We start from the raw sequence: 24,239 nt of genomic DNA on the forward strand, positions 1-24,239 counted from the left end.
GAGTTCTAGAGACAGAGGGGACTCCTAAGTTGGAGAAATTACAGATTGACAATGGATATCTACAGGGTAATCACACTTTAAAGTGCAAACAACCACAGTAAATGGCCTGTATCCTTAACGTATCTAGTAAGTGGCACCTCTGAAGTCAATTTCCATGTCAAATGACAAATGGTTAGTAGCAATTGCATAAGTTTGGATAGGATGGTAGCAACCATTTTCTGCTACATTATCACTGATGAGATTACTATCAAATATACATTTACTCAACATAAACTGGGCAGTAGTTTAATAAAGACAGTGTTAGTGCAACATCTAGACTTATCAGTATATTTGTAAAATCAAGAATTAACAGCTTCCAATTACCACTGCTCGTAAATTCTATTTCAGACACTGAAAGTAAAGTGTCTGCTGAGAAAATCATTCCTGGATTTTCGCTTTCATTCTCCTGAAATTGAGTTGAATTTACCTCCATCTAGTACATGGATTTTTTTTTCCTCTGTAGAAGTTCCTGTAGGTTAATAACTATTATATTCCTCTCTTCCTGGTTTGTTATCACCTGCTGGTATATTAAACCTTTCAAATGCTAATGTGAATACATATAAATAATTTGTTGACTGGCAGAGAAATTTAAACTGCTGCACACAATAATTCCAGATTAAAATTTACCAAAATTGCAATATAATTGCAACTTGTTTAAAGAGTTGCTATCCTGGGCCACTTGTCAAAGCGTCTCTATCAACACCGTTTGATATCAATAAACTGAGTAAAAAGACTTCTTTTCACTCAATCACATGTGATAGAAAACTAGACAGAGTCCACAAAATGATTTTCTTGGCAACACCAGCAAGTAATTCTTGCTTCTTCAGACAAGATGTATTTGCATTCAAAGGTGGTTAATCTCTTAAAATTGTACGTTTCTACTTGTTATCTGGAACCACTGTTCTACGAATTTTGCCAGCACATTCCTGGAGTTTTTCCTCCAGATTTGTCAGTCCAATCTTAAACAATTTTGAATCATTGTTTTAGAGGTGATTTTCTGGTCCTACCCCCCTCATTTTATTTATCATCAAATGACTGGAAGATGAGGGTGTAAAACTATCATTCGATGCATGTCTTAAAAACTGTGGTATCTCAAGATAATCTTGCCTTTCGAAGTCACACCAATTCACTTGTCCTAAAAATATCAAAATGTGTTAAAATTTGACAGGAATACCAACTGATAACGCAACAAGCTTAATACATACATCTGGCCACATGCTTTCAATTTGTGATCTATGAACTTGACTTACACTAAGTGGAAAAGGAGCCAGTTAAGTCTTAAAATTTCCTATTTTGTACACTAAATATTAGCTCATACTTGCTGTCACTTTTAAGCTCAAAAACATTTAGGAATAGATTGTCACTATTTGATAGCTGACAGTCTTCTAATAGAAAGCAAGTCAATGGTATTGCAGCTTTTGTCTTTCAAGAAATGTGATAATTAATATATCTAGCAGATTCTCATGTCACTGCTCACTATGAACAGAATGACCTATAGTCAGGATTATACCATGTTCCAGACAAGGCACAGCTAAAATGGAGCAATATGCATCCAGCATGCCCTGAGATGTTAGAAACATTATTTAAACTGAACAGCATTTAAAGAACCGATTCACTATATTTAGCTCCAAAGATTAGCAGTTGTGCAAATCCTTTGCACCACTGGAAGTGAAATATTTTCACTTTCTTTTAAAAGGCAGTAAAACAACTTAACTAATTTAGAGAACAAAATCCCTTCTAAAAATCCTCTTTTGTAAGATGTTAGCACCACTGGCAAAGTATCTACCAAGCATCTCTGATTATCCTTGGAACAAATGGCTTGCTGGGCCTTTCAGAGTACTGAAATGCTAACTACATCACTGTAGATGTGGAGACACATTTGCCATCCTTACCCTGGTCTGGCCCACATTTTCTCTTCTAAAAAAAGTACTAGTAAACCAAGATAATAAAATGTGAGGCTGGATGAACACAGCAGGCCAAGCAGCATCTCAGGAGCACAAAAGCTTTTGTGCTCCTGAGATGCTGCTTGGCCTGCTGTGTTCATCCAGCCTCACATTTTATTATCTTGGATTCTCCAGCATCTGCAGTTCCCATTATCTCTGATACTAGTAAACCAAGCAGTGTTTTACAAGATTGAAGTGTGGTCTTGTAGTATCCACAGCGTGGCTTAATTCCAAATTTGTCTGTTGAATTTAAATCCCACCAGCTACCGGGGCAGTTCCCCTGAGCAGCAGTCTGTGACCCCCTGAATTACCGCTCCAGTTACATCACCACTATGTCACTTTTCCCAAGCCTCCAAAAATTATTTACATATATTCATAACTGAATAGTTAATTCAAATATCCCAATGTAAGATTAACAAGATCCTGAAGCAGGATTGGACCAGTTACAATAAATTGTAATGATACAAAAGGGAAAGAAAATGTTAGCTGTTAATCAGAACTCGAAACCATATCTCCTGAGTGCAAACTGATTTGCAGCCCCATAGCCACACCATCTATACATGGACCCAGCTACTGTTATCTCTGTTAACATCCCCAAGTGCAATGATGTACTCAATGCTCACCTAGCAACTTATATCTAACCAAATTCAGTGCAACCAAAATTCTGGCTGCCATTATCCTAGCAATTCGTCACCATACATCATCCTAATCCCCGATACTGTAAACCCATTTTCAGGGCCCAAAATATCAAATAAGATAGTAGGAACTGCAGATGCTGGAGAATCTGAGATAACAAGGTGTAGAAGTGGATGAACACAGCAGGCACTCCTTCAAAATGCCTTAACACACCAGACCAAAGTTTCCAATCCTCCCTAATAATCTCTAGATAGAGGCTACAAGCTGCCCAGGATGGACATGCTATGCAGGGGGTGGGGTGCAAGTGGTTTGCGACTGGAAGGTGTTGTGGTCTGTTGTAAACCGAGCGCGACAAACAACAACCCCTTCCAGTCGCAAACCACTTCACCTCCCCAACCGACTCCCTGGACGGCATGTCCATCCTAGCCCTCCTCCAGCGTCACAACACCACCACCACCACCCAGAAACTGGAGGAGCAGCACCTCATATTCCACCTTGGGAGACTGCCACTCAATGGCCTCAACGTGACCTTTACTGGCTTCAAAATCTCCCCATCCCCTGTCTCGTCCCAAGACCAACCCACCCCTCTCATCTTTGCCTCCTTGATCTGAGACAACCTGTTCGTCTGGTCTCCCACCTATCTGCTCCTCCCACCTCACTGACCAATCCCCATCACTGCCTAGCTGCACTCACCTACCTTCCCCAGCCCAAACGCCACCTTTATTTTACAACCCCCTTCCCCTCCATTTTTGGAGAAGGGTCCTGACTAGAAACGTCAGGTTTTCCTTCCTCTGATGCTGCCTGGGCTGCTGTGACCCTCCAGCTCCACAACTATCATCTCAGACTTCAGCATCGGAAGTTTTACCATCTTTCCAACAGTGTAGTCGAGAACTACATCCAACTGTAGTCTAACTAGAGTTATACAGTTGAAGCATAATCTCCCAGTTTATGCTTGATACCCTGGTTTAGAAAGGCAAGTACCCATATGTGGCCTTGACCACTTTATCTGTCAGGGACCTGTGCAGACTCCCAATACTTTTATTTTCTTCTACACTTTCAAGTACCCTTTCACGTAGTGTGTAAACAGGGAGTATGTGGGAACAGCGTACTGAAAAAAATGCTGGTGATCACAGCAGGTCAGGCAGCATCCATGGAGATAGCAAGCTAACAGTACAAGTCCAGATAACTCTTCAGAGTACAGTGTGGGATCATTCGCCATTGTTCTACAGGTCACTCACCCAGAAACATTAACTGGCAGACCTGCTGAGCTTTTCCAGCAACTTCTGTTTTTGTTCCTGATTTACTGCATCTGCAGTTCTTTCAGTTTTTATTTTGTAATGGAACAGCCACAATGGGCAGAAGGGTCTCTTCCTGTTCTGTGGATCTCTATGACTACTGTACAGAGCAAGCTCAAGGAACTCTGACCTACTCATGCTCATATTTTCTTTTCTGGGTACTTCCTTGTGGTGTCAGCTTTTCCTAAAATCATTAACTCACTTGTACCCCTACATCTACATTGTGGGCCAGTGGTTAGTACTGCTGCCTCACAACGCCAGGTATCCAGGTTCGATTCCACCCTCAAACGACTGTCCGTGTGGAGTTTGCACGTTCTCGTGTCTGCATGGATTTCCTCGGTTTCCTCCCACAGTCCAATGTCACGTAGGCTAGGTGGACTGCCCAGGCTAAGTTGCCCATACTGTTCAGGGATGTGTAGATTGGGTGGATTATAGGGGGATGGTGTGGACTTGTTGGGCCAAAGGGCCTGTTTCCACACTGTAGGGATTCAATGATGATAGTGATTTACACATTAGCCAAACGTTTGTTATTATTGCAGATCACAACTTGCTGCCTTGTATTAATACTAATAGAAATAGCTTAAGACACAAGATACAGTAGGTTTATAAAAGAACAATGACCACATGTACTCCTAACCTGAATGTGCGACGTTAACTGGTTCCAAGTACAAGCCATGAGAAACAGACTAGGAACTGTGTTTCCTAAACGCAATGTGTCAATTTCATTGAAAACAGAAATTTGCCATACGAATTTACAACAGTGTCTGGGATGGCAACCGAAACTTGTCAGGTGATTTCAGCTCAGCCTCTGGAATAGCTCCACGTGTTGAATAAACATACCGCTCCGAACGTAACAAAGGTGGAATTTCGAATAAAAAAAGTTACCAAAACGGGTGCCAAAGTAAGGCATCCTGAAGGAAAGGAAATTCACGAACGTAATTGGGGAAAAAAGAAAACAAGATACTCCAGAAGAAATTTTTACAGTAAGAGAATGAAATACTTTTTTTTCACGTGCAGTTCCAAAAAGGGGTTAATCTTGCAGTGTTTTAGCGGCATGGTTTAAAAAGAATTCGCAAAATCCCGGCCTAAATGCCTTAATTGCTGGGCGTTATCATAACTGGTGGAAGGAGACCGGGAATTAAGGGTTGTGAAGGTTAACAAGTTATGCAGCTTTCCTTCCCGTCTTTGAAAAGAAAATGCAGGTCCTGGTCCGCCATCTTAACCTCGCACGGCAGCACAAGACATAAAACGCAACGGGGGGGGGGGGGGTGTTGTAGACTAAAAAACACTTCTGCGAAAGGTAAATCACTACGAACTGCTACTACAACCCGATACTTCAGTTTCCACCTCCCCTTTCAGTGCCCCTCCACCACCCCTCCGCGCCAACAACTTCAACTGAATCCGGCCTACCTGCTCCGCATTTCCTTCGCCAGACATTGTATGATTTTTAAATAAAAATATTGATTTAAAAACCACCAAACTAATTTACGCGGGTAAATGTCGTTCAAGTACGTGCAGAGCTGGCCCTGTCAAACTAAAAATCCCACTTTTCTCTCTTTTTCCCTCCCTTTAAACTCAACAATGCTCCAAACCCTTCCTATCACCACCTCCTCCTCCTCCACCAGCGCTGCCTCAGCGCTTCACAAAATGGCGGCGATCGGCCAACGAAAGCGCAGCCGTTGGCGCGGAGGCGCATGCGCATTATCCATTCGCTCTCCTGCTCTGTCGTTAGCTTTGCGCTCACGCTCGACCTAATCATCTTCACGCGATAGGGAAAATGAATTGTTGGAAATAGTCTCGGTATACTATTGAATAGATTATATTTTTGATTAGAGGTCATAAAAGGTTAAGTTAATCAGAAACTGCCTTCCGATCATATGGGGCACAGTGATAAAGGGAAGGAACAGGAAATTCCAGAGGATTTGAGGCAACTTTTTTTCACCCCCCCGCCAGGTTGGTGGGTGTCTGAAACTCACCGCCTGAAAGGGTAGTAGAAGCGAGAACCCACAGGATATTTGAGAAATGTTTGGAAAATACTTGAAACATTATAGTATACACGGCTATGGGCCAAGAGTTGGAAAAGAAGCGTCCCGACCCGAAGCGTCAACTTTCCTGTTCCTGGCCCACTGTGTTCCTCCAGCTTCACACTGTGCTATCTTAGAACAGCTGGGAGTTAGATAACTGGTGCAAACTGATTTAGGGCTTTATCTCATGCTGTAAAAACACTGAAACCATAAAATAAAATTCAAAGACAGTGAAAGTGCTGGAGAAACTCACGTTTGGTAACATCTAAATAAAAGCCGAAAGAACTGTGGATGCTGTAAATCAGAAACAAAAACAAACTGCTAGAAAATCTCAGGGATAATGGGAACTGCAGATGCTGGAGAATCCGCGATAAGAAGGTGTGGAGCTGGATGAAGGGTCTAGGCCCAAAACGTTGGCTTTCCTGCTCCTAAGATGCTGCTTGGCCTGCTGTGTTCATCCAGCTCCACCCCTGTTATCTTGCTAAAAAAGCTCAGCAGGTTTGGCGGCATCTGTGGAGAGAAATCAGAGTTAACGTTTAGGATTTTCAGAACTGAATTGATTCCGATTTCTCTCTACAGATGCTTCCAGGCCTGGTGAGCTTTTCCAGCAATTTCTTATGTTTGTTTCTGGTAGCATCTGATTGGTAGAGGGGCAAGGTGCACAGTGGCTCAGTGTTTAGCATAGCTACCTTACTGTGCCAGGGACACTGGTGTGATTCAACCCTTGGGCAACTGCACAATCTCCCTATGTCTGTGGGGGTTTCCTCCAGATACTACAGTTCCCTCCCATAGTCCAAAGATGTACAACTTAGGTGAAATTGCCATGCTAAATTGCCCATCGTTTCCAGGATGTGCAGGCTAGATGGATTAGCCAATATAAATGCAGGGTTACAGTGATAGGATCGGGGGGGGGGGGGGGGTGTCTGAGTCTGAGTGGTATGTTCTTTGTAGGGTTGATGTGGACTTGATGGCTTGCTTCGGAGCAAATTACTGCAGATGGTAGAATCTGTACTGAAAACAAAAAAAATGCTGGAGATCACAGCAGAGATAATGGGAACTGCAGATGCTGGAGAATCCAAGACAAGACAATAAAGTGTGAAGCTGGATGAACACAGCAGGCCAAGCAGCATCTCAGGAGCACAAAAGCTGACGTTTCGGGCCTAGACCCTTCATCAGAGCGGGGAATGGGTGAGGGTTCTGGAATAATTAGGGAGAGAGGAGGAGGTGGACCGAAGATGGTGAGAAAAGAAGATAGGTGGAGAGGAGAGTGTGGGGGGGGAGGTAGGGAGGGGATAGGTCAGTCCAGGGAAGACGGACAGGTCAAGGAGGTGGGATGAGGTTAGTAGGTAGGAAATGGAGGTGTGGCTTGGGGTGGGAGGAAGGGATGGGTGAGAGGAAGAACAGGTTAAGGAGGCCGAGACAGGCTGGGCTGGTTTTGGGATGCAGTGGGGGAGGGGATGAGCTGGGCTGGTTGTGTGATGCAGTGGGGGGAGGGGACCAACGGGGCTGGTTTTGGGATGCGGTGGGGGAAGGGGAGATTTTGAAGCTGGTGAAGTCCACATTGATACCATTGGGCTGCAAGGTTCCCAAGTGGAATATGAGTTGCTGTACCATTGGGCTGCATGTATCATGGGCTTCCTGCAGTGCCACAATGATGCCACCCGAAGGTTGCAGGAACAGCAACTCATATTCCGCTTGGGAACCCTGCAGCCCAAAGGTATCAATGTGGACTTCACCAGCTTCTAAATCTCCCCTTCCCTCACTGCATCCCAAAACCAGCCCAGCTCTTCCCTCCACCCACTGCATCCCAAAACCAGCCCAACCTGTCTCTGCCTCCCTAACCTATTCTTCCTCTCACCCATCCCTTCCTCCCACCCCAAGCTGCACCTCCATTTCCTACCTACTAACCTCATCCCACCTCCTTGACCTGTCCGTCTTCCCTGGACTGACCTATCCCCTCCCTACCTCCCCACCTATACTCTCCTCTCCACCTATCTTTTCTCTCCATCTTCGGTCTGCCTCCCCCTCTCTCCCTATTTATTCCAGAACCCTCACCCCACCCCCCCTCTCGGATGAACAGTCTAGGCCCGAAACGCCAGCTTTTGTGCTCCTGAGATGCTGCTTGACCTGCTGTGTTCATCCAGCTTCATACTTTATTATCTTGGAGATCACAGGTCAGGCAGCTTCCATGGAGAGGAAGCAAGCTAACATGTTGTGTCTAAATGACTGTTCACCAGAGCTAATGTGAAGTGTGATGACAGTCGCATTTATGCAGTAGTGGGGAACAGGGGTAGTGCTGGGGACAAAGGATGTTGATAGCTCAGATTAAGTTATTGGAATGTGAGAAAAGGAGAACAATAGTGTGTCTAATTGCAAGATTGAAAAGAACAGACAGTTCCACTAGGGTTGGGGTGGGGGGGGGGAGGGAAGAGACAACATGGTTGTAGAGAATGTAAAAGTAAAGCTAAAAGCAAGGAATGGGAGTGGGTGCATTGTTTGCAAGTATTGAACTCAATATTAAGTCCAAAAGATTGTAACGTACCTAGTCTGACAATGAGATATTGTTCCACCAGTTTGCTCTGTGATTCACTAAAGCATTCAAGATCTGTGGCTGGAAAACAGTAAACAGTCAGATATCACTCTTCACTTTATATTTTTATTTGAAGCATCTGCATTCTTAACCTTTTAAAAGTTATAGAGTCATACAGCACGGAAACAGACCCATCAGTCCAAATTGTCCAGCCTATAGCAGGTGAGGACCTAGAAACAATCATTATCACTAAGGAGGCAGTGCTGGGCAAGCTAATGGGGCTAAAGGTAGACAAGTCTCCTGGCCCTGATGAAATGCATCCCAGGGTATTAAAAGAAGTGATGGGGGAAATAGCAAATGCACTAGTAATTATATACCAAAATTCACTGGACTCTGGGGTAGTTCCCGCAGATTGGAAAACAGCTAATGTGATGCCACTGTTTAAAAAAAGGAAGTAGACAAAAAGCAGATAACTGTAGGCCAGTTAGCTTAACTTCGGTAGGGGGGAAGATGCTTGAATCTATCATTAAGGAAGAAATAGCAAGACATCTGGATACAAATTCTCCCATTGGGAACACCCAGCATGCGTTCATTAAGGTCATGTTTAACTAATTTTGTAGAATTCTTTGAGGACATTACTTACGCGGTGGACAATGGGAAACCTGTGGATGTCGTGTATCTGGATTTCCAGAAGGCATTTGACAAGGTGCCACACCAAAGGCTACTACATAAGATAAAGTTGCATGGTATTACAGGTAGTGTATTGGCATGGATAGAGGATTGGTTGACTAAGAAAGCAAAGAGTAGGGGCAAATATGTGTTTTTCCGGTTGGCGGTCAGTGGCTAGTGGTGTGCCTCAGAGATCAGTGTTGGGACCACAATCGTTTACAATTTACATGGATGATTTGGAGTTGGTGACCAAGTGTGGAGTGTCAAAATATGCAGATGACACTAAGATGAGTGGGAGAGCAAAGTGTGCAGAAGACACTGGAAGTCTGCAGCAGGAAATAAATAGTCTAAGTGAGTGAGCAAAGGTCTGGCAGATGGAATACAATGTTGATAAGTGTGAGGTCATCCATTTTGGTAGAAATAACAGCAAAATGGATTATGTTTTAAATGGTAAAAAATTGCAACATGCTGCTTTGCAGAGGTACTTGAGTGTCCTTGCGCATGAATTGCTAAAAGTAGGATTGTAGGTGCAGCAGGTAATTAAAAAGGCAAATGGAATTTTGTCTGTTATTGCTAGAGGGATGGAATTGAAAAACAGGGAGTCTATGCTGCAGCTGTATAGGGTGCTGGTGAGGCCACATCCGGAGTACTTGCAGTTTTGGCCACATATGGACTACCTGCATTTTGGTCTCCTTACTTGACAAGGGACATACTAGCACTGAAGGGGGTGCAGAGGAGATGCACTCAGTTGATTCCAGAGTTGAGAGGGTTGGATTATGAGGAGAGACTGAGTAGACTGGGTTTGGAATTCAGAAGAATGAGGGGAGATCTTATAGAAACATAGAAGATTATGAAGGGAATAGATAAGGTGGAGGCAGGGATGTTGTTTCCATTAGCAGGTGAAACTAGGACTACGGGGCATAGCCTCAAAATAAAGGGAAGCAGATGTAGGACTGAGGTCAGGAGGAACTTATTCACCCAAAGGGTTGTGAATCTGTGGAATTCCCTACGCAGTGAAGCGGTTGAATCTACCTTACCTAATGTTTTTAAGGCAAGGCAAGATAAATTTTTGAACAGTAAAGGAATTAAGGGTTATGGTGTGCAGCCGGTACGTGGTACTGAGTCTCAAAAAGATCAGCCATGATCCTATTGAATTGCAGGGCAGGCTCGAGGGGCCGGATGGCCTATTCCTGCTCCTAGTTCTTATGTTCGTATGTTGACCAAGTCTCCCAAATTAAATTAGTCCTGTTTGCCTGCATGCATCATTTTAAACTTTTCCTATTCATGTATCTATTCAAATGTCTCTTAAATGTTGTAATTGTACTTGCATCTACCACTTCCTCCTGCTGTCATTATTTCACTTAGATGTCAAGAATTATTATTGGGATATGGTTCTAGACGACTGGTGGCACTAGAGGAACATACAGTAGTTCTAAATTCAGAGTATTGGTAAATTGTGATGAAAAACTGTTGTGATATCCATTTGTTTTATGCTAAACAGGCCAATATTCTCTGTGAAATTTAGCATTTAGAGCACGCTGAATTACAAGAGTTGTTGTTAACAATATTCAGTACTGGATGTGAGTTTGCTCGCTGAGCTGGAAGGTTAGTTTTCAGACGTTTCGTCACCATTCTAGGTAACATCATCAGTGAGCCTCCGACGAAGCGCTGGTGTTATGTCCCGCTTTCTATTTATCTGGTTAGGTTTCCTTGTGTTGGTGATGTCATTTCCTGTTCTTTTTCTCAGGGGATGGTAGATTGGCTCCAAGTCAATGTGTTTGTTGATGGAATTCTGGTTGGAATGCCATGCTTCTAGGAATTCTCGTGCATGTCTCTGTTTGGCTTGTCCTAAGGACGGATGTGTTGTCCCAATCAAAGTGGTGTCCTTCCTTATCTGTATGTAAGGATACGAGTGATAGTGGGTCATGTCGTTTTGTGGCTAGTTGATGTTCATGTATCCTGGTGGCTAGCTTCCTGCCAGTTTGTCCAATGTAGTATGTTTGTCACAGTTCTTGCAAGTATATTCAGTACTGCACAGAGATAGGTCAGTTTTGGGGACAGTGAACAGGTGTTCAAATAAGATAGCCAGGGCCAATGGTCATTAAGTAAAGGAAGGAGAGAGATGTAGAATCCATTTTAACTAGTTTCCATTCTATAAGTGCAGTTGTCATCTGCAATGCTAGAAAGGCAGCTGAGATACATCAGTAATAAAATGTGAGGCTGGATGAACACAGCAAGCCCAGCAGCATCCCCGGAGCCTGCTGTGTTCATCCAGCCTCACATTTTATTATCTTGGATTCTCCAGCATCTGCAGTTCCCATTATCACTGAGATATATCGATTCTGTGTTTAAGGGCTCAGTGAGGAATCAAGAACAGTTGGATGGCTTCATGCTGTTAGAACAAACTCAAGAAGAGGTTCTAGAAATTAGTAGGCAGCTAAGAATTGGTATCAGAAACTGCCGAGGAGCTGAAGAAATGGGAATACTCGTGGAAGTGTATTACAGGAAAACTGTGAGTGACTAAGAAGCAGCCTGCAAACATTAATACTTAAGTGCACTTGAGACAGTGGGGGTTGGAAAGCTGACAAACAGAATTTACTTGACATAAGGAAAATGTTTGGAGCTCCGGGGAAAACCCTGGGCAGACTGGCTCATTGAAGCTTGCTGTTGAAAAGCTGGAGTTAAGCTTGTGAATGAGCACTGGAGTGCAGCTTCAGTGTCCAGGGGAGTATGAACCTAGGATAAGAGCATGATCAAGTAGAACTGGAATAGTTGTTGAGCTAGTCCATGATAGAGCAACAATCAAGAGGGATTTTTGCCTGATCAGCAAAATTGAATAATTATAATCTGAAGTTTAGAGTAATAGAGATGTACAGAATGAAAACAGACCCTTCAGTCCAACTCATCCATGCCGACCAGATATCCCAGTCCTATTTGCAAGCATTTGGCCCATATCCCTCTAATTCCTTCCTAATCATTTAGATATCTTTTAACAGATTATCTGAAATATCTAAAAGATTTAGATATCTTTGTAATTGTACCAGCCTCCACCACCTCTGGTAGCTGTTTCTATACATGCACCACCCTCTTTGTGAAAAAGTTGCCCCTTAGGTCCCTTTTAAATCTGTCCCCTCTCACCGTAAACCTATGCCCTCTAGTTTTGGACTTCCCTACCCTGGGGAAAAGACATTGGCTATTCACTCTATCCACGCCGCTCATGATTTTATAATCCTCTTTAAGGTCACCCCTCAGTCTTTGACTCTCCAGAGAAAATAGCCCCAGCCTATTCAGCCTGTCCCTATAGCTCCAACCCGCCAACCGTGGCAACATCCTTGTAAATCTTTTCTGAACCCTTTCAAGTTTCACAACATCTTTCCTATAGGAAGGTGACCAGAACTGAACACATTTGTCCAAAAGTGACCTAACCCAATGTCCTATGCAGCTGCAACATGACCTCCCAATTTTAATGCACTGACCAGTAAAGGCAATTATATCAAACACCACCTTTACTACCCTGTTTACCCGAAATTCCACTTTCATGGAACTATGAACCTGCACCCCAAGGTCTCTTTGTTCAGCAACACTTCCCAGGACCTTACCATTAAATGTCTAAGTGCTGCCTTCATTCATCTTACCAAAATACAGCACCTCACGTTTATTTAAATTAAACTCCATTTGCAACTCCTCACCCCACTGCTGATCTAATCAAGGCCCCATTGTAATCTTAGGTAGCCTTCTTTGCTGTCCACTACACCACCAATTTTAGTGTCATCTACAAACTTATCAACCACATGTCCTGTATTCACCTCCAAATCATTTATATAAATGACAAAAAGCAGTGGTCCCAACACTGATCCTTGTACACACCACTGGTCACAGGCCTCCAGTCCGAAAAGCAGTCCTCCACCCCATACTCTGTCTCCTATCTTCAAGCCAATTTTGTATCCAAATGGCTAGCTCTCCCTGTATTCCACAGGATTTAACCTTGATACCATTTTATCATGTGAAGCTTTGTCGAATACCTTCCTGAAGTCCATATAGTCAACGTTCACTACTCTCTTCATCAACCTTCTGCTTCACTTCTTCAAAAATTACAATCATTAATGAGATTCATTAAATTTTTCAGTGCAGAAGGTGAGTATTGGCTCACAGTGTTTACATTAGCTTTTTGACCATTTTAATTTAGTGAACATAACTTGATGACCCAACATCCCACCGTATCATTAATGCATGGGGGTTGGGGGGGAAGGTGGGTGCGAAGTTGGTGGTGGTTACTCAGAAATCTGTGGGATCTGCCCTGATTGGACTCGTTGCGTGATGTAAACTGTGGGTATTCATTCACAATATATTACTCATGTTAGAAATAGATTGTGATTGTATTACTATTCTAACTTAGGCAGTAAAGTATTATTTAAAACTGTGGAATCCTGAGGTTTTACTTTCTTAGTAAGTCCCCTGAATGTTGCTTTTTGTATAAGATTAAAGTTTCTTATTCCGTTGCCAGATCAAAACATAAATTGGTAACCTCGGTCTGAGAGTACAGCAATACATAATTAGATGGGGAAGGCAAATTAGAAAGTAACAAAATGAAATATTACTAATAATAACTAAATAAAATCACAAATTGCTCAATTCAATTAATGTAAGTTTGAGGTTACTTAAGATAACAGAATAAGAAAAACAAATGAAGGTACAAATCAACTAATTGAATGGCTGTACAAGCTCAAAGGACGGAAGATGTATCCCTGTTCCAATATTTCTCCTTTTCTTCATGCATTTTTTTTTTAGCGGATGTTGCACTCCTTTCAAATTCTTGCCTGGACTTCATTGATACCCAAACCTGTTTCCCAGTTCCACAAATCTCTAAAATAATATGATGATGTAAATATTTATGTCAATATTCTTATTCATAAGTTGAGAATAAACAAAACTAACACCGATGTTGGATTGATACCTTCAGTAGCCACGAGGCTATTATATATGTTATGTACTTTTTCATATTTCATCTGACTCTTGAATACAAAATAACAGTCATTAACTGTGTTGTTCTGATCAAAGTTGACTTGACAAAGGTAATAGGAATGGGGAGAAAGATCTGTGAGATTCTGATTTATGAAATTCAGCTTGACTAGGTTTATCATGCTCATCATTTAAAATGCACAGTAGGTCAAAGAAATTCAGGGTAGACTTGTCATGGTCATAAAATTATGAACTCACTAACAAGTATAAGGAGTTGCCACAGCATCTTGATTGCCATACATATTCATCTTCTGAACGTTCTTGTGGGACTGGTCATAATATGTAACTGTGAAAGTTGGACCATCTCTCCCAGATAACAAGGCGTAAAGCTGGATGAACACAGCAGGCCAAGCAGCATCAGAGGAGCAGGAAGGCTGACGTTTCGGGCCGAGACCCTTCCTCAGAAAAATCATCCTCCCAGCGCAGGAGAGAGATCAAGCCCTTTGGGGAAAGCCCAGTGTGGAACGACTACAGTCCTTTGGCTAAAGAAAGACTCTAATTTGGAACTTCCAACTTTATTTCTTATTTACTAATATATACTTGTAATGTTATTTCTTGCTTACTGCTATAGAACTTGTAATGTTGAACTTTTAACTCATTTCTTTATATTTCTATATATTACTTAAGATTTTGCATCTAAGTACCTTGTACCTAAGATATCACTGTGAATGGTGACATTGTAAAATTTCGCTGTACTCCTGAATCCCTGTACCTAAGTACATGTGACAATAACATCTAATTCTAATTCTAAGATCGTTAAGCCTCTAGTGAGAACATTTGAAATGTAAGGACTCAGGTGGATATTTATTGTGCTGTAGACATCCAAGTGGACAAATGAACGTGTTCTTGAGAAAGCTGGACTCCAGATAAACTTGCTGGATCATTGACATCAGATAAGTTCATATATTTTGGGTGCCTGATACAAAGAGGAGGGGAGTGCTTTGAAAAAAAAGGTTAACACCTATAAAATATGAATAAGGAATACCGAAGGTGACATGGATGGACAATGTTAATTTGTGGCTGGCTTTTCTACTTTATGGGACAAGCAATGAGGGCAGGGGAAAATAGAACTCAGTGAAACAAAGAAACAAAGAAACCTACAGCACAGGAACAGGCCCTTTGGCCCTCCAAGCCTGTGCCGATCAGGATCCTCTGTCTAACCTGTCATCTATTTTCTTACGGTCTGTGTTCATTTGCTCCCTGCCCATCCGTGTACCTGTCCAGTGGACAAAGCTTGTTCATAGTGTCGCCAACTCTCAGAATAGGATGAATGAAAACTAAGGCAAGCTCAAAAATTAAGAGGGGCAAATAGAGAGAAATCCTTTTCGTTGCTAGAAGATTCAGATTTAGAGTGAAAAGTTAACTCTGAAAAGGCTCAGCTCTCATGAGATAGAATCCATTATTAAGGAAGTAATAACAGGATATTTAGAAAGGCAAAATACAATTAATCAGAGTCAGAATTGTTTTATGAAGGATGAATCATGTTTGACATATTTGCTAGAGTGAAGGTGGAATGAGAATATGGATAGAGAGGATCCTGGAGATGTAGCATACATGGACTTCCAGAATTCTGCACAAAAGGTTAATACACAAGATAAGATCAAATAGAGTTAAGGGTAATTTATTAGCTTGGATAGAGGATTGGCTATCTAACAGAAAGCCGCGAATTGGGATTAATGGGTCTTTTTTCTGGTTCATAAGATGTAACCAGTGGGGTGGTCCTTGGGCCCAAATTATTTACAATCTGGAGTAATGTCTTGGATGCAGGGATAGAAACTTTTATAGCCGAATTTGAAGATGACACAAAAGTAGATGGGAAAGTAAGTTGCAATGAAGAAGTAAGAAATTTACAAATGGATATGGATAGGTTTGGTGAATGGACCAAAATTTGGCTGATGAAGTTTAATGTGGATAAGTGTGAGGTTATTCATTTTAGCGGGAGAAATAGAAAGGCAATGTATCATCTAAATGGAGAGAAACTTAAGAGTGCTTCAGTGCAGAGGGATCTGGGTATCATTTTGCGCAAATTGCAGAAAACTAGTACACATGTGCAGTAGGTAATACGGAAGGCAAGTGCAATTTTGGCATTGATTAGTAAAGGAACACAGTATAAAAGTCGGGCAGTGTTGCTTCAACAGTACAAGGCATTAGTGAGACTGCACCTGGAGTATTGCACACAATTTTAGTTCCCTTACTTGAGGGATGTAGTTACATTGAAGGTAGTTCAGAGGAGGTTTACTAGATTGATTCCATATATCAGCAGTTTGTCTTATGAAACAGATTGAGTAGTTTAGCTCGATATTCTCTGGAATTTAGAGGAGTGAGAGGAGATCTAATTGAGGTATATAAGATGCAAAGGGACATTAACAATGTAGATGTAGAAAGGATGTTTACTCATCTGGGGCAATCTAGAATGACAGTTTTAGGATGTAGTCAAGGATTTAAAACAGAGGTGAGGAGAAATTAATTCTCTCAAAGGATTGTGAATCTGTGGAATTCTCTACCCCAGAGTATAGTGGACACTGAATAAATTTGAGGAGGAGATGGACATATTTTTAATTAGTAATGGGTTGATGGCTTATGAAGGGCAGGAAAATAGAATTGAGGCTGATAATGAGATCAGCCATGATTGTCTGAAATGACAGAGCAAGCTCTAGTTACTGAATTGCCTACGCATGCTCATAGAGTATTAAGAACTATTAAGAAATATAGTTTTATTTTGTTCTACTGAACAAGTGGCATATCTGTATCTTTAGAGACAATCCGTTAGTTGAAACTCAGATATCCTGGTGTCTTTCATCCAAGTTGCTATCAGAATGCCAGGATGTATTAACTTTTATATTCGCTGATAATCAACCCACATCACCCAATACGGCAACTTTAAAACTTAAATGTGCAAGTTCTGAAAATCTTCAAAATTCAAGATCTTATACATGATGGAAATCAAATGAAAATAGAAAATTCTGGAATTTCTCAGCAGGACAGGTAGCATTTATGAAAAGAAAAACACAGTTAAGAGTTTGGGTTGATGACATCTCTCCGCAACTTCTGCCTGACCTGCTGGATAATTTTAGAATTTTCTGTTTTTGTTTTGGTGCAAGTTCTTAGCTGCATTTTTGTGTTCCTAGTCATTCAACTGAACTGACCCATTTTTGAGCTGGAATTGTTCAAGGATGTACCTTCTGTCTCTAGTATGTCAGAAACTCCACTGGGTAGCAGGACACTGGACTAACCCCATTTATGTACCAATCCCAGTTTATAAACTTTATAGTTAGGCTTGAGTAAATGTTTTTTTAAATTCATAGAATAGAATGGAATCCTGTGGAAACAGGCCCTTTGGCCCAACAAGTCCACACTTGGAGCAACCCACCCAGACCCAACCCCCTATAACCCATCTCATCTACACATGCCTGTACACTATAGGCAATTTAGCATGGCCAATCCACCCACCCTGCACATCTTTGGACTGTGAGAGGAAACTGAAGTACCTGGAGGAAATCCATGCAGACCCAGCGAGAATGTGCAAACTCCACACAGACAGTCGCCCGAGGGTGGAATCGGACCCGGGTCCCTGGCGCTGTGGGGAAGCACTGCTAACCACTGAGCCACATGCTGCCCATTTTCTTTTTTATTCTTTCATGTAATATGGGTATCAGTCTTAATGCCTGTATTTCTTTCCCATCCTTAATTGCCCTAGAGGTGAATGATTTCCTAGGCCATTTACATGTCAGTCACATTGCTGTGGGTCTGGTATCATGGCGAGATTTGGGAATAATAATTTGAAGGACATGAGTGAACCAAATGCTGTTCACAGCAATTGATGTTAGTTTTATGTCCACCATTACTGTGGCTGGTTTTCAAATCCAGATGCATTCATTTCACTTCACTAGCTGTGTGGTGGGAGTTGAACTGCTGTCACCCTCAGCATTAGACTGGGCCTCTGGATTAGTAGTCCATTGATGTTACTGCTATAGCACTATCTTCTCTCCTCTCTCTGTTTCTCTCTTTCTCTTCACCATCCACTACTATAGACAGATAGTCCTAATCAAGCAATAAATCCTAAGATACCACATTGAAATATTAACTGAATTTATATCCTCAAGTACCAGAAAAGGATGTTGATTACAAGTGCTGGAGTTAATTTACTATTATTTGTTCACCTTCTTTTTGATTGTGAAGTGCTATGGTACGGCAGGCTACTTAATCAACCCTCAGAAAGAAATCCTTAGGTACAGGATGCAAATCAGCAATAGAAGGATATCAAGGTTGTTCAAGACTGAGAGAAACATATAATGCAAGCTGAGGCCCCAAAACACAATAACCTGAGTGAGATTAGCACATTAAAACTACAGTTCTACCTGTAGGACCCTGTACATATCAATAAGAATCTTTGTTGTACTCATTAATGAGGTGAAAACAATTTTTCTAAAAATTTTAATTTCACACTCAATCTTCTGAATTTTACAAGAGTCAGATTAAACAGGAAGAATTTTTGTTACATTTTTATATTATAAAACTTTTACTGTGGCTTTAGAGGAGGCCTAGGATGGACATGTCATCCAAGGAGTGGGAGGGGGAGTTGAAGTGGTTCGCGACTGGGAGGTGCAGTCGTTTGTCATGAACCAAGCCTTGGAGACCGCTTTGTGAAATACTCCTTGAACAACATGTCCATCCAGGGCTGCCTCCAGTGCCACAACGATGCCACCCGAAGGCTGCAGGAATAGCACCTCATATTTTGCTTGGGAACCCTGCAGCCCAATGGTCTCAATGTGGACTTCACAAGCTTCAAAATCTCTCCACCCCTTGCCTCATCCCAAAACCAGCCCAGCTCAACCCTGCTTCCTTGACCTGTCTGTCTTTTCTCCCACCTATCTGCTCCTCCCACCTCACTGACCACCCCGCATCCCCATTTCCTACTTACCAGTCTCATCCCCGCCTCATTGACTTGTCTGTCTTCCCTCAATTAACCAACCCCCATCCCACTCCCTACCTAAACTCACCTTTACTGGGTCCATCCCCGCCTCTTTGACCTGTCCGTCTACTCTCCACTTATCTGCTCCTTTATCCACCTTCCATCATTGCTTCCCGCCCCCCCCCCCCCCCCCCCACCATCTATTTATTCCAGAGTCCTCTTCCCCTCCCCCCATTTCTGAAGAAGGGACCAGACTGGAAATATCAGCTTTCCTGCTCCTCTGATGCTGCCTGGGCTGCTGTGTTCATCCAGCTGTACACCTTGTTACCTCAACTTAAGTAGTTATATTTTATACATACAATGGAAGTACTTAAATCCTTTCCAATGCGTTTTGAAAGGCAATTAATCAGCTACTACAGAATCATAGGCCAGAATTTTGCGTCTTGGAGAGGGAAGTGATGATTGGATGGTGTGTGGGGGACTGGGGCTTAAAGTTTATGATGAACATCGATAGGGCAGAAAGGGAGAAACCTTTCCCCTTAATAGAACAGTCAGTAACCAGGGATGCAGTTTTAAAGTAAGGAGCATGAACCTGAGAGGGGATTTGAGGCAAAATTTGTCAACCCAGAGGGTGGTTGGTATATGGAACTTACTGCCTGTAAGAGTGGCAGTGGCAGAAAACTTCAAAACATTTTACATGTATTTAGATGACCACTTAAAATGCTATAACATGTAAGGCAATGGGTCAAATGCTAAAAATATATGGTTAGATTGTTGCTTGGTGATCTGTATGGACACAATGGGTCAAATCACCTTTTTCCATGCTGTAAAAACTCTGACTTTCAGGAAGAGCCTTATTTAAAGATAAAGAGCCAACAGTCTCAGGACCTGGGTATGTGTAAACATGCACAGCCCATGGATACTTCTATGTGGATGTGCAGGAAGCAGTATTAGACTGAAAGGACACCATTATGCACATTTGGTCATCTGATCTAATATCTCCTTATGTGGTTTGGTGATATAGGTTGTATGACACCCCTGCATCATGAGTGTTTTATTAAACTAAAATCACTGCATAAATGTACATTGTTGTATCTTGTTACACTGGATTTAGTATCACTGCAAAGCCATTTCCGTATAAGTCTGGGTTTCGTTCCAAGGTTGAATGACGTGCAGTCCAAGAGTTGTTCTGAATTCTGTGATTCATTTCTTTTAAAATACCTGCTTGAGTTGGTTGAACTAGTTGAAAAGGGACAGAAACCACCCAACACCAGGTCATAGTCCAACAGGAAAACAAGCTTTTGGAGCCTCACTCCTTCTTCAGGTGTTAGTGAGACAGGTAGTATCAGACACAGAATTTATAACTAAAAGATCGAAGGTTCACATCATTGATGAGGATGTACTAAACAAACATAAGATGCTGTTAAATCTTTAATCAGTTAGAAGGTTTGATTTGATTAATATGTATATGTGAATTTCTGAATTCTTTTCAAGCTATGGTCCTGAGAGAACTAAAGGTTTTAATAGTGTAAAGAATAGGTGACATTTTAGGCCAGACCACCTACATGCACACTAAAAACACGAAACTGGAGAAACTTGGCCTCACCACCAGCAATAACTGAGTTTCCCTGGTCACAGTTGAAGGCAGTAACAGATTTCCTGCAGAAACTCAGCACTCACAGACCAATTGAACCAGGAACATTCCTTGTCTCAATGGATGTTTTGGCACTCTACACCAGTATTCCCCACGATGATGGCATCGCTGCAACAGCCTCAGCACTCAATACCACCAACTGCCAGTTTCAAGACGACATCCTACAACTCACCCACTTCATCCTCAACCACAACATCTTCACCTTCGACAACCAGCTCTTCATCCGGACTCATGGAACAGCCATGGGGACCCTAACAGGCTAACATTTTCATGCAGTACTTCTTTGCTGCACAGAACCTCTGACCAACGCTATACACCAAATAAACATTTTCTTCCTTAGGACTCATGGCAATGAATCACTGAAACAACTACATAGCGATATCAACAAGTTTCATCCCACCATCAGACTTACCATGTGCATACCTCTTTAGAATTAGTCTCATTCTTGGACACATGCATCTCCTTCAGGGATGGACACCTCAATACATCACTATAGCCTACAAATAACCTCACAATGCTGCAGTCCTCTAGCTTCCACCCAAAACATATTAAAATAGCCATCCCCTATGGACAAGCCCTATGCCTACACAGAATCTTTTCAGATGAGGTGAATGAGACGGCCACGTGAAGGTGTTGAAGGATGGTGTCATAAGAACAGGATACAATGCTCAGCTCATCGATCGTCAGTTACAATGTGCCACAGCAAGAAACTGTAATTACCTCCTCAGAAGACTGACATGGGATATATCCAATAGGGTGCGCTTTGTCGCCCAGTGGTTCAAAGGAGTGGAGCAACAATGCCATTTTCTTTGCAGCCTTCACACATTATCGATGACGATAAGTACCTTGCAAGGTCTTCCCCACGCCTCCACTACTTGCCTTCAAACAACCACCAAACCTTAAACAGGCCATTGTTCACAGCAAACTACCCAGCCTTCAGGATTATATCAACCGCAACACTATACAACCCTGTCATGGTAACCTCTACAAGACACGTCAGATCTTCAACATGGATACTACCATCACACATGGGAACACCACCCACCATGTGCAAGGCAGATATTCATGTGACCCAGCCAACATTATTTCCTCATACGATGCAGGCAACCAGTCTCCAAGGCATGATATATTGGTGAAACCATGCAGACGCTATGACAATGGATGAATGGACACTGCACAATAATTGCCAGACAGGGATGTTCCCTCCCAGTGGGTGAATACTTCAGCGGTCAAGGACATTTAGCCTTGGGTCTTTAGGTAAACGTCTTCCAAGGTGGATGTTGGGATACACAACACCCTAGAGTCGCCGAACAGAGGCTGATAGCCAAATTTGGTACTGATGAGGATGGGATAGCCTCAACCGGGATCTTGATTTTATGTCGCACTACAGGTAACCCTACCGCACTATATGTGACCCTACCACACTATACACTCTCATAAACACACACACATACCTACACACACTCTTTCTCTCCCACACATACGCACTCTCTCCCACATGCAGATGCACACACACTGTCTACTCCCCTCACACACACATTCGCTCTCTCCCCCCTCACACACTCTCTTTCTCCACCCCTCACACGCTCTCTCTTCCCCCACTCTCTCACACACACTCTCTCTTCCCCCACTCTCTCATACACAGTCTCTCTCTCTCTCTCTCCACCCCTTCCCACACACACACACTCTCCACCCCCCCTCACTGACACATACTCTCCCTGCCCCCCATTCTTTTTCCTCTCTCTCTGTCTCTAACACACACACACCCAAATCTCTCTGGGTGAATTTATATTTGCAGATACCATTTTATTTTGCTCAGAAAGCACACAATTTATGGACAGTCAGTCAATATGGCGTTTTATAAATTCCTACTTCAGAAATAAAACCAGTCTGATTCCAAACTAAAACACAAACAGATTCTAAACAAGATCTCACACCTAACATCCATTTTCTGACCTAGATATTGGTTTTGAGATGGTCACCAGCGATGGAGATGGAGAGGTCTGGGAAGGAGAGAGGGGTATCAGAAATGGGCCAGGTGAACTTGAATTTGGAGTGAAAAGTGTTAGTAAAGTTGATGAATTGTTCAAGCTCCTCCTGGGAGCACGAGGCAGCACCAATACAGTCATCGATGTAGCAGAGGAAGAGGTGGGGGATAGTGCCAGTGTAGCTGCAGAAGAGGGACTGTTCCATGTATTGTCCAAAGAGGCAGGCATAGGTTGGGTTTACGTGGGTTCCCGCAACCAGCCCCTTAGTCTGTAGGAAGTGGGAGGAGCTGAAGGAGAAGTTGTTAAGGGTAAGGACAAGTTCAATTAAGTGAATGAGGGTGTTGGTGGAGTGGGACTGGTTGGGCCTGCGGGAGAGGAAGAAGCAGAGGACTTTTAGGCCATCTGCATGGGGGATACAAGTGTTCAGGGTTTGGATGTCCATAGTGAAGATGAGATGTTGGAGGCCAGGAAATTGGAAGTCTTGGAGGAGATGGAAGGTGTGGGTGGTGTCCCTGATGTAGGTGGTGAGTTCCTGGACTGGTAGGAGAAAATAGAGTCAAGGTAAGCAGAGATAAGTTCAGCGGGGCAAGAGCAGGCAGAGACAATGGGTCAGCCAGGGCAGTCGGGTTTGTGGATTTTGGAAAGGAGATAGAAATGGGCAGTGCAGGGTTGGGGAAAGGTGAAGTTGGAGGCTGTGGCCGGGAAGTCACCTGAGGTGATAAGGTTATGGATAGTCTGGGAGATGATGTTTTGGGTGGTCAGCGGTAGAGATCATGATTGAGGGGGTGGTAGGAGGAGGTGTCAGAGAGTTGGCGCCTGGTCTCAGTGATATAAAGGCCAGTGTGCCGTATCACAACTGTGCCTCCTTTATCTGCGGGTTTGATGGTGAGGTTAGGGTTGGAGCGGAGGGCTGCATGTTCTGTGGGAGAGAGGTTGGAGTGATGGAGAAGGGTGGAGAAGTTGAGGCAATCGATGTCACAAGTTGGAAATGAAGAGGTCGAGGGAGGCGTGACGGTCCGAAACCAATATCTATTTCAAGCCCAACAACTCCCAAAACTACCTAGACTACACCTCCTCTCACCCACTTCCCACAATAATGTGATCCCCTTTTCCCAATTACTCTGCTTCCACTGTGTCTGCTGCCAAGATGAGGCATTCCACTCTCAAACATCCCAGATGTCCTCTTATTTCAAGGACTGCAACTTCTACTCTTCAGTGATTGAAAACACTCTTGACCACATCTCTTGCGTTTCCCGCACCTCTGCCCTCACATCCCCTCCCCACAACAAAAACAAAGACAGAATCCCCCTTGTCCTCATGTATCACCCCACTAACCTCTGGATTCAATGTATCATTTTCTGCCACTTCTGACACCTGCAATCTGACCCCTACAATCATGGATCTATTTACCTCCCCACCCCTATCTGTCTTCTGTAGAGACCGCTCTCTCTGCGGCTCCCTTGTTAGCTCCACACTCCCCACTATCCCCACCACCCCCAGCACCATTTCCTGCAACTGCAGGAAATGCTA

At 42.9% G+C, this 24,239-nt stretch overlaps 1 protein-coding gene across 3 annotated transcripts in view; it reads right to left on the bottom strand.

The window, feature by feature from the left end:
* The window catches only part of cstf3 (cleavage stimulation factor, 3' pre-RNA, subunit 3), a 148,428-nt gene that overhangs the window by 95,029 nt on the left and 29,160 nt on the right, over positions 1–24,239 (bottom strand). The window contains exon 1 of one of the 3 annotated variants that reach the window (XM_048546022.2): positions 5,324–5,545. The exons of 1 other annotated variant lie outside the window; for it this stretch is intronic. In XM_048546022.2, the coding sequence (XP_048401979.1) occupies positions 5,324–5,350 (27 nt within the window). In that variant the 5' untranslated portion in view covers positions 5,351–5,545. Of the gene's footprint in view, positions 1–4,550; positions 4,661–5,323; positions 5,546–24,239 lie in introns of those variants that run through there. One more of the 3 variants, XM_048546020.2, reaches the window with a different exon arrangement.

This window comes from Stegostoma tigrinum, chromosome 17 (genome assembly GCF_030684315.1).
Source record: "Stegostoma tigrinum isolate sSteTig4 chromosome 17, sSteTig4.hap1, whole genome shotgun sequence".
NCBI classification, from domain to species: domain Eukaryota; kingdom Metazoa; phylum Chordata; class Chondrichthyes; order Orectolobiformes; family Stegostomatidae; genus Stegostoma; species Stegostoma tigrinum.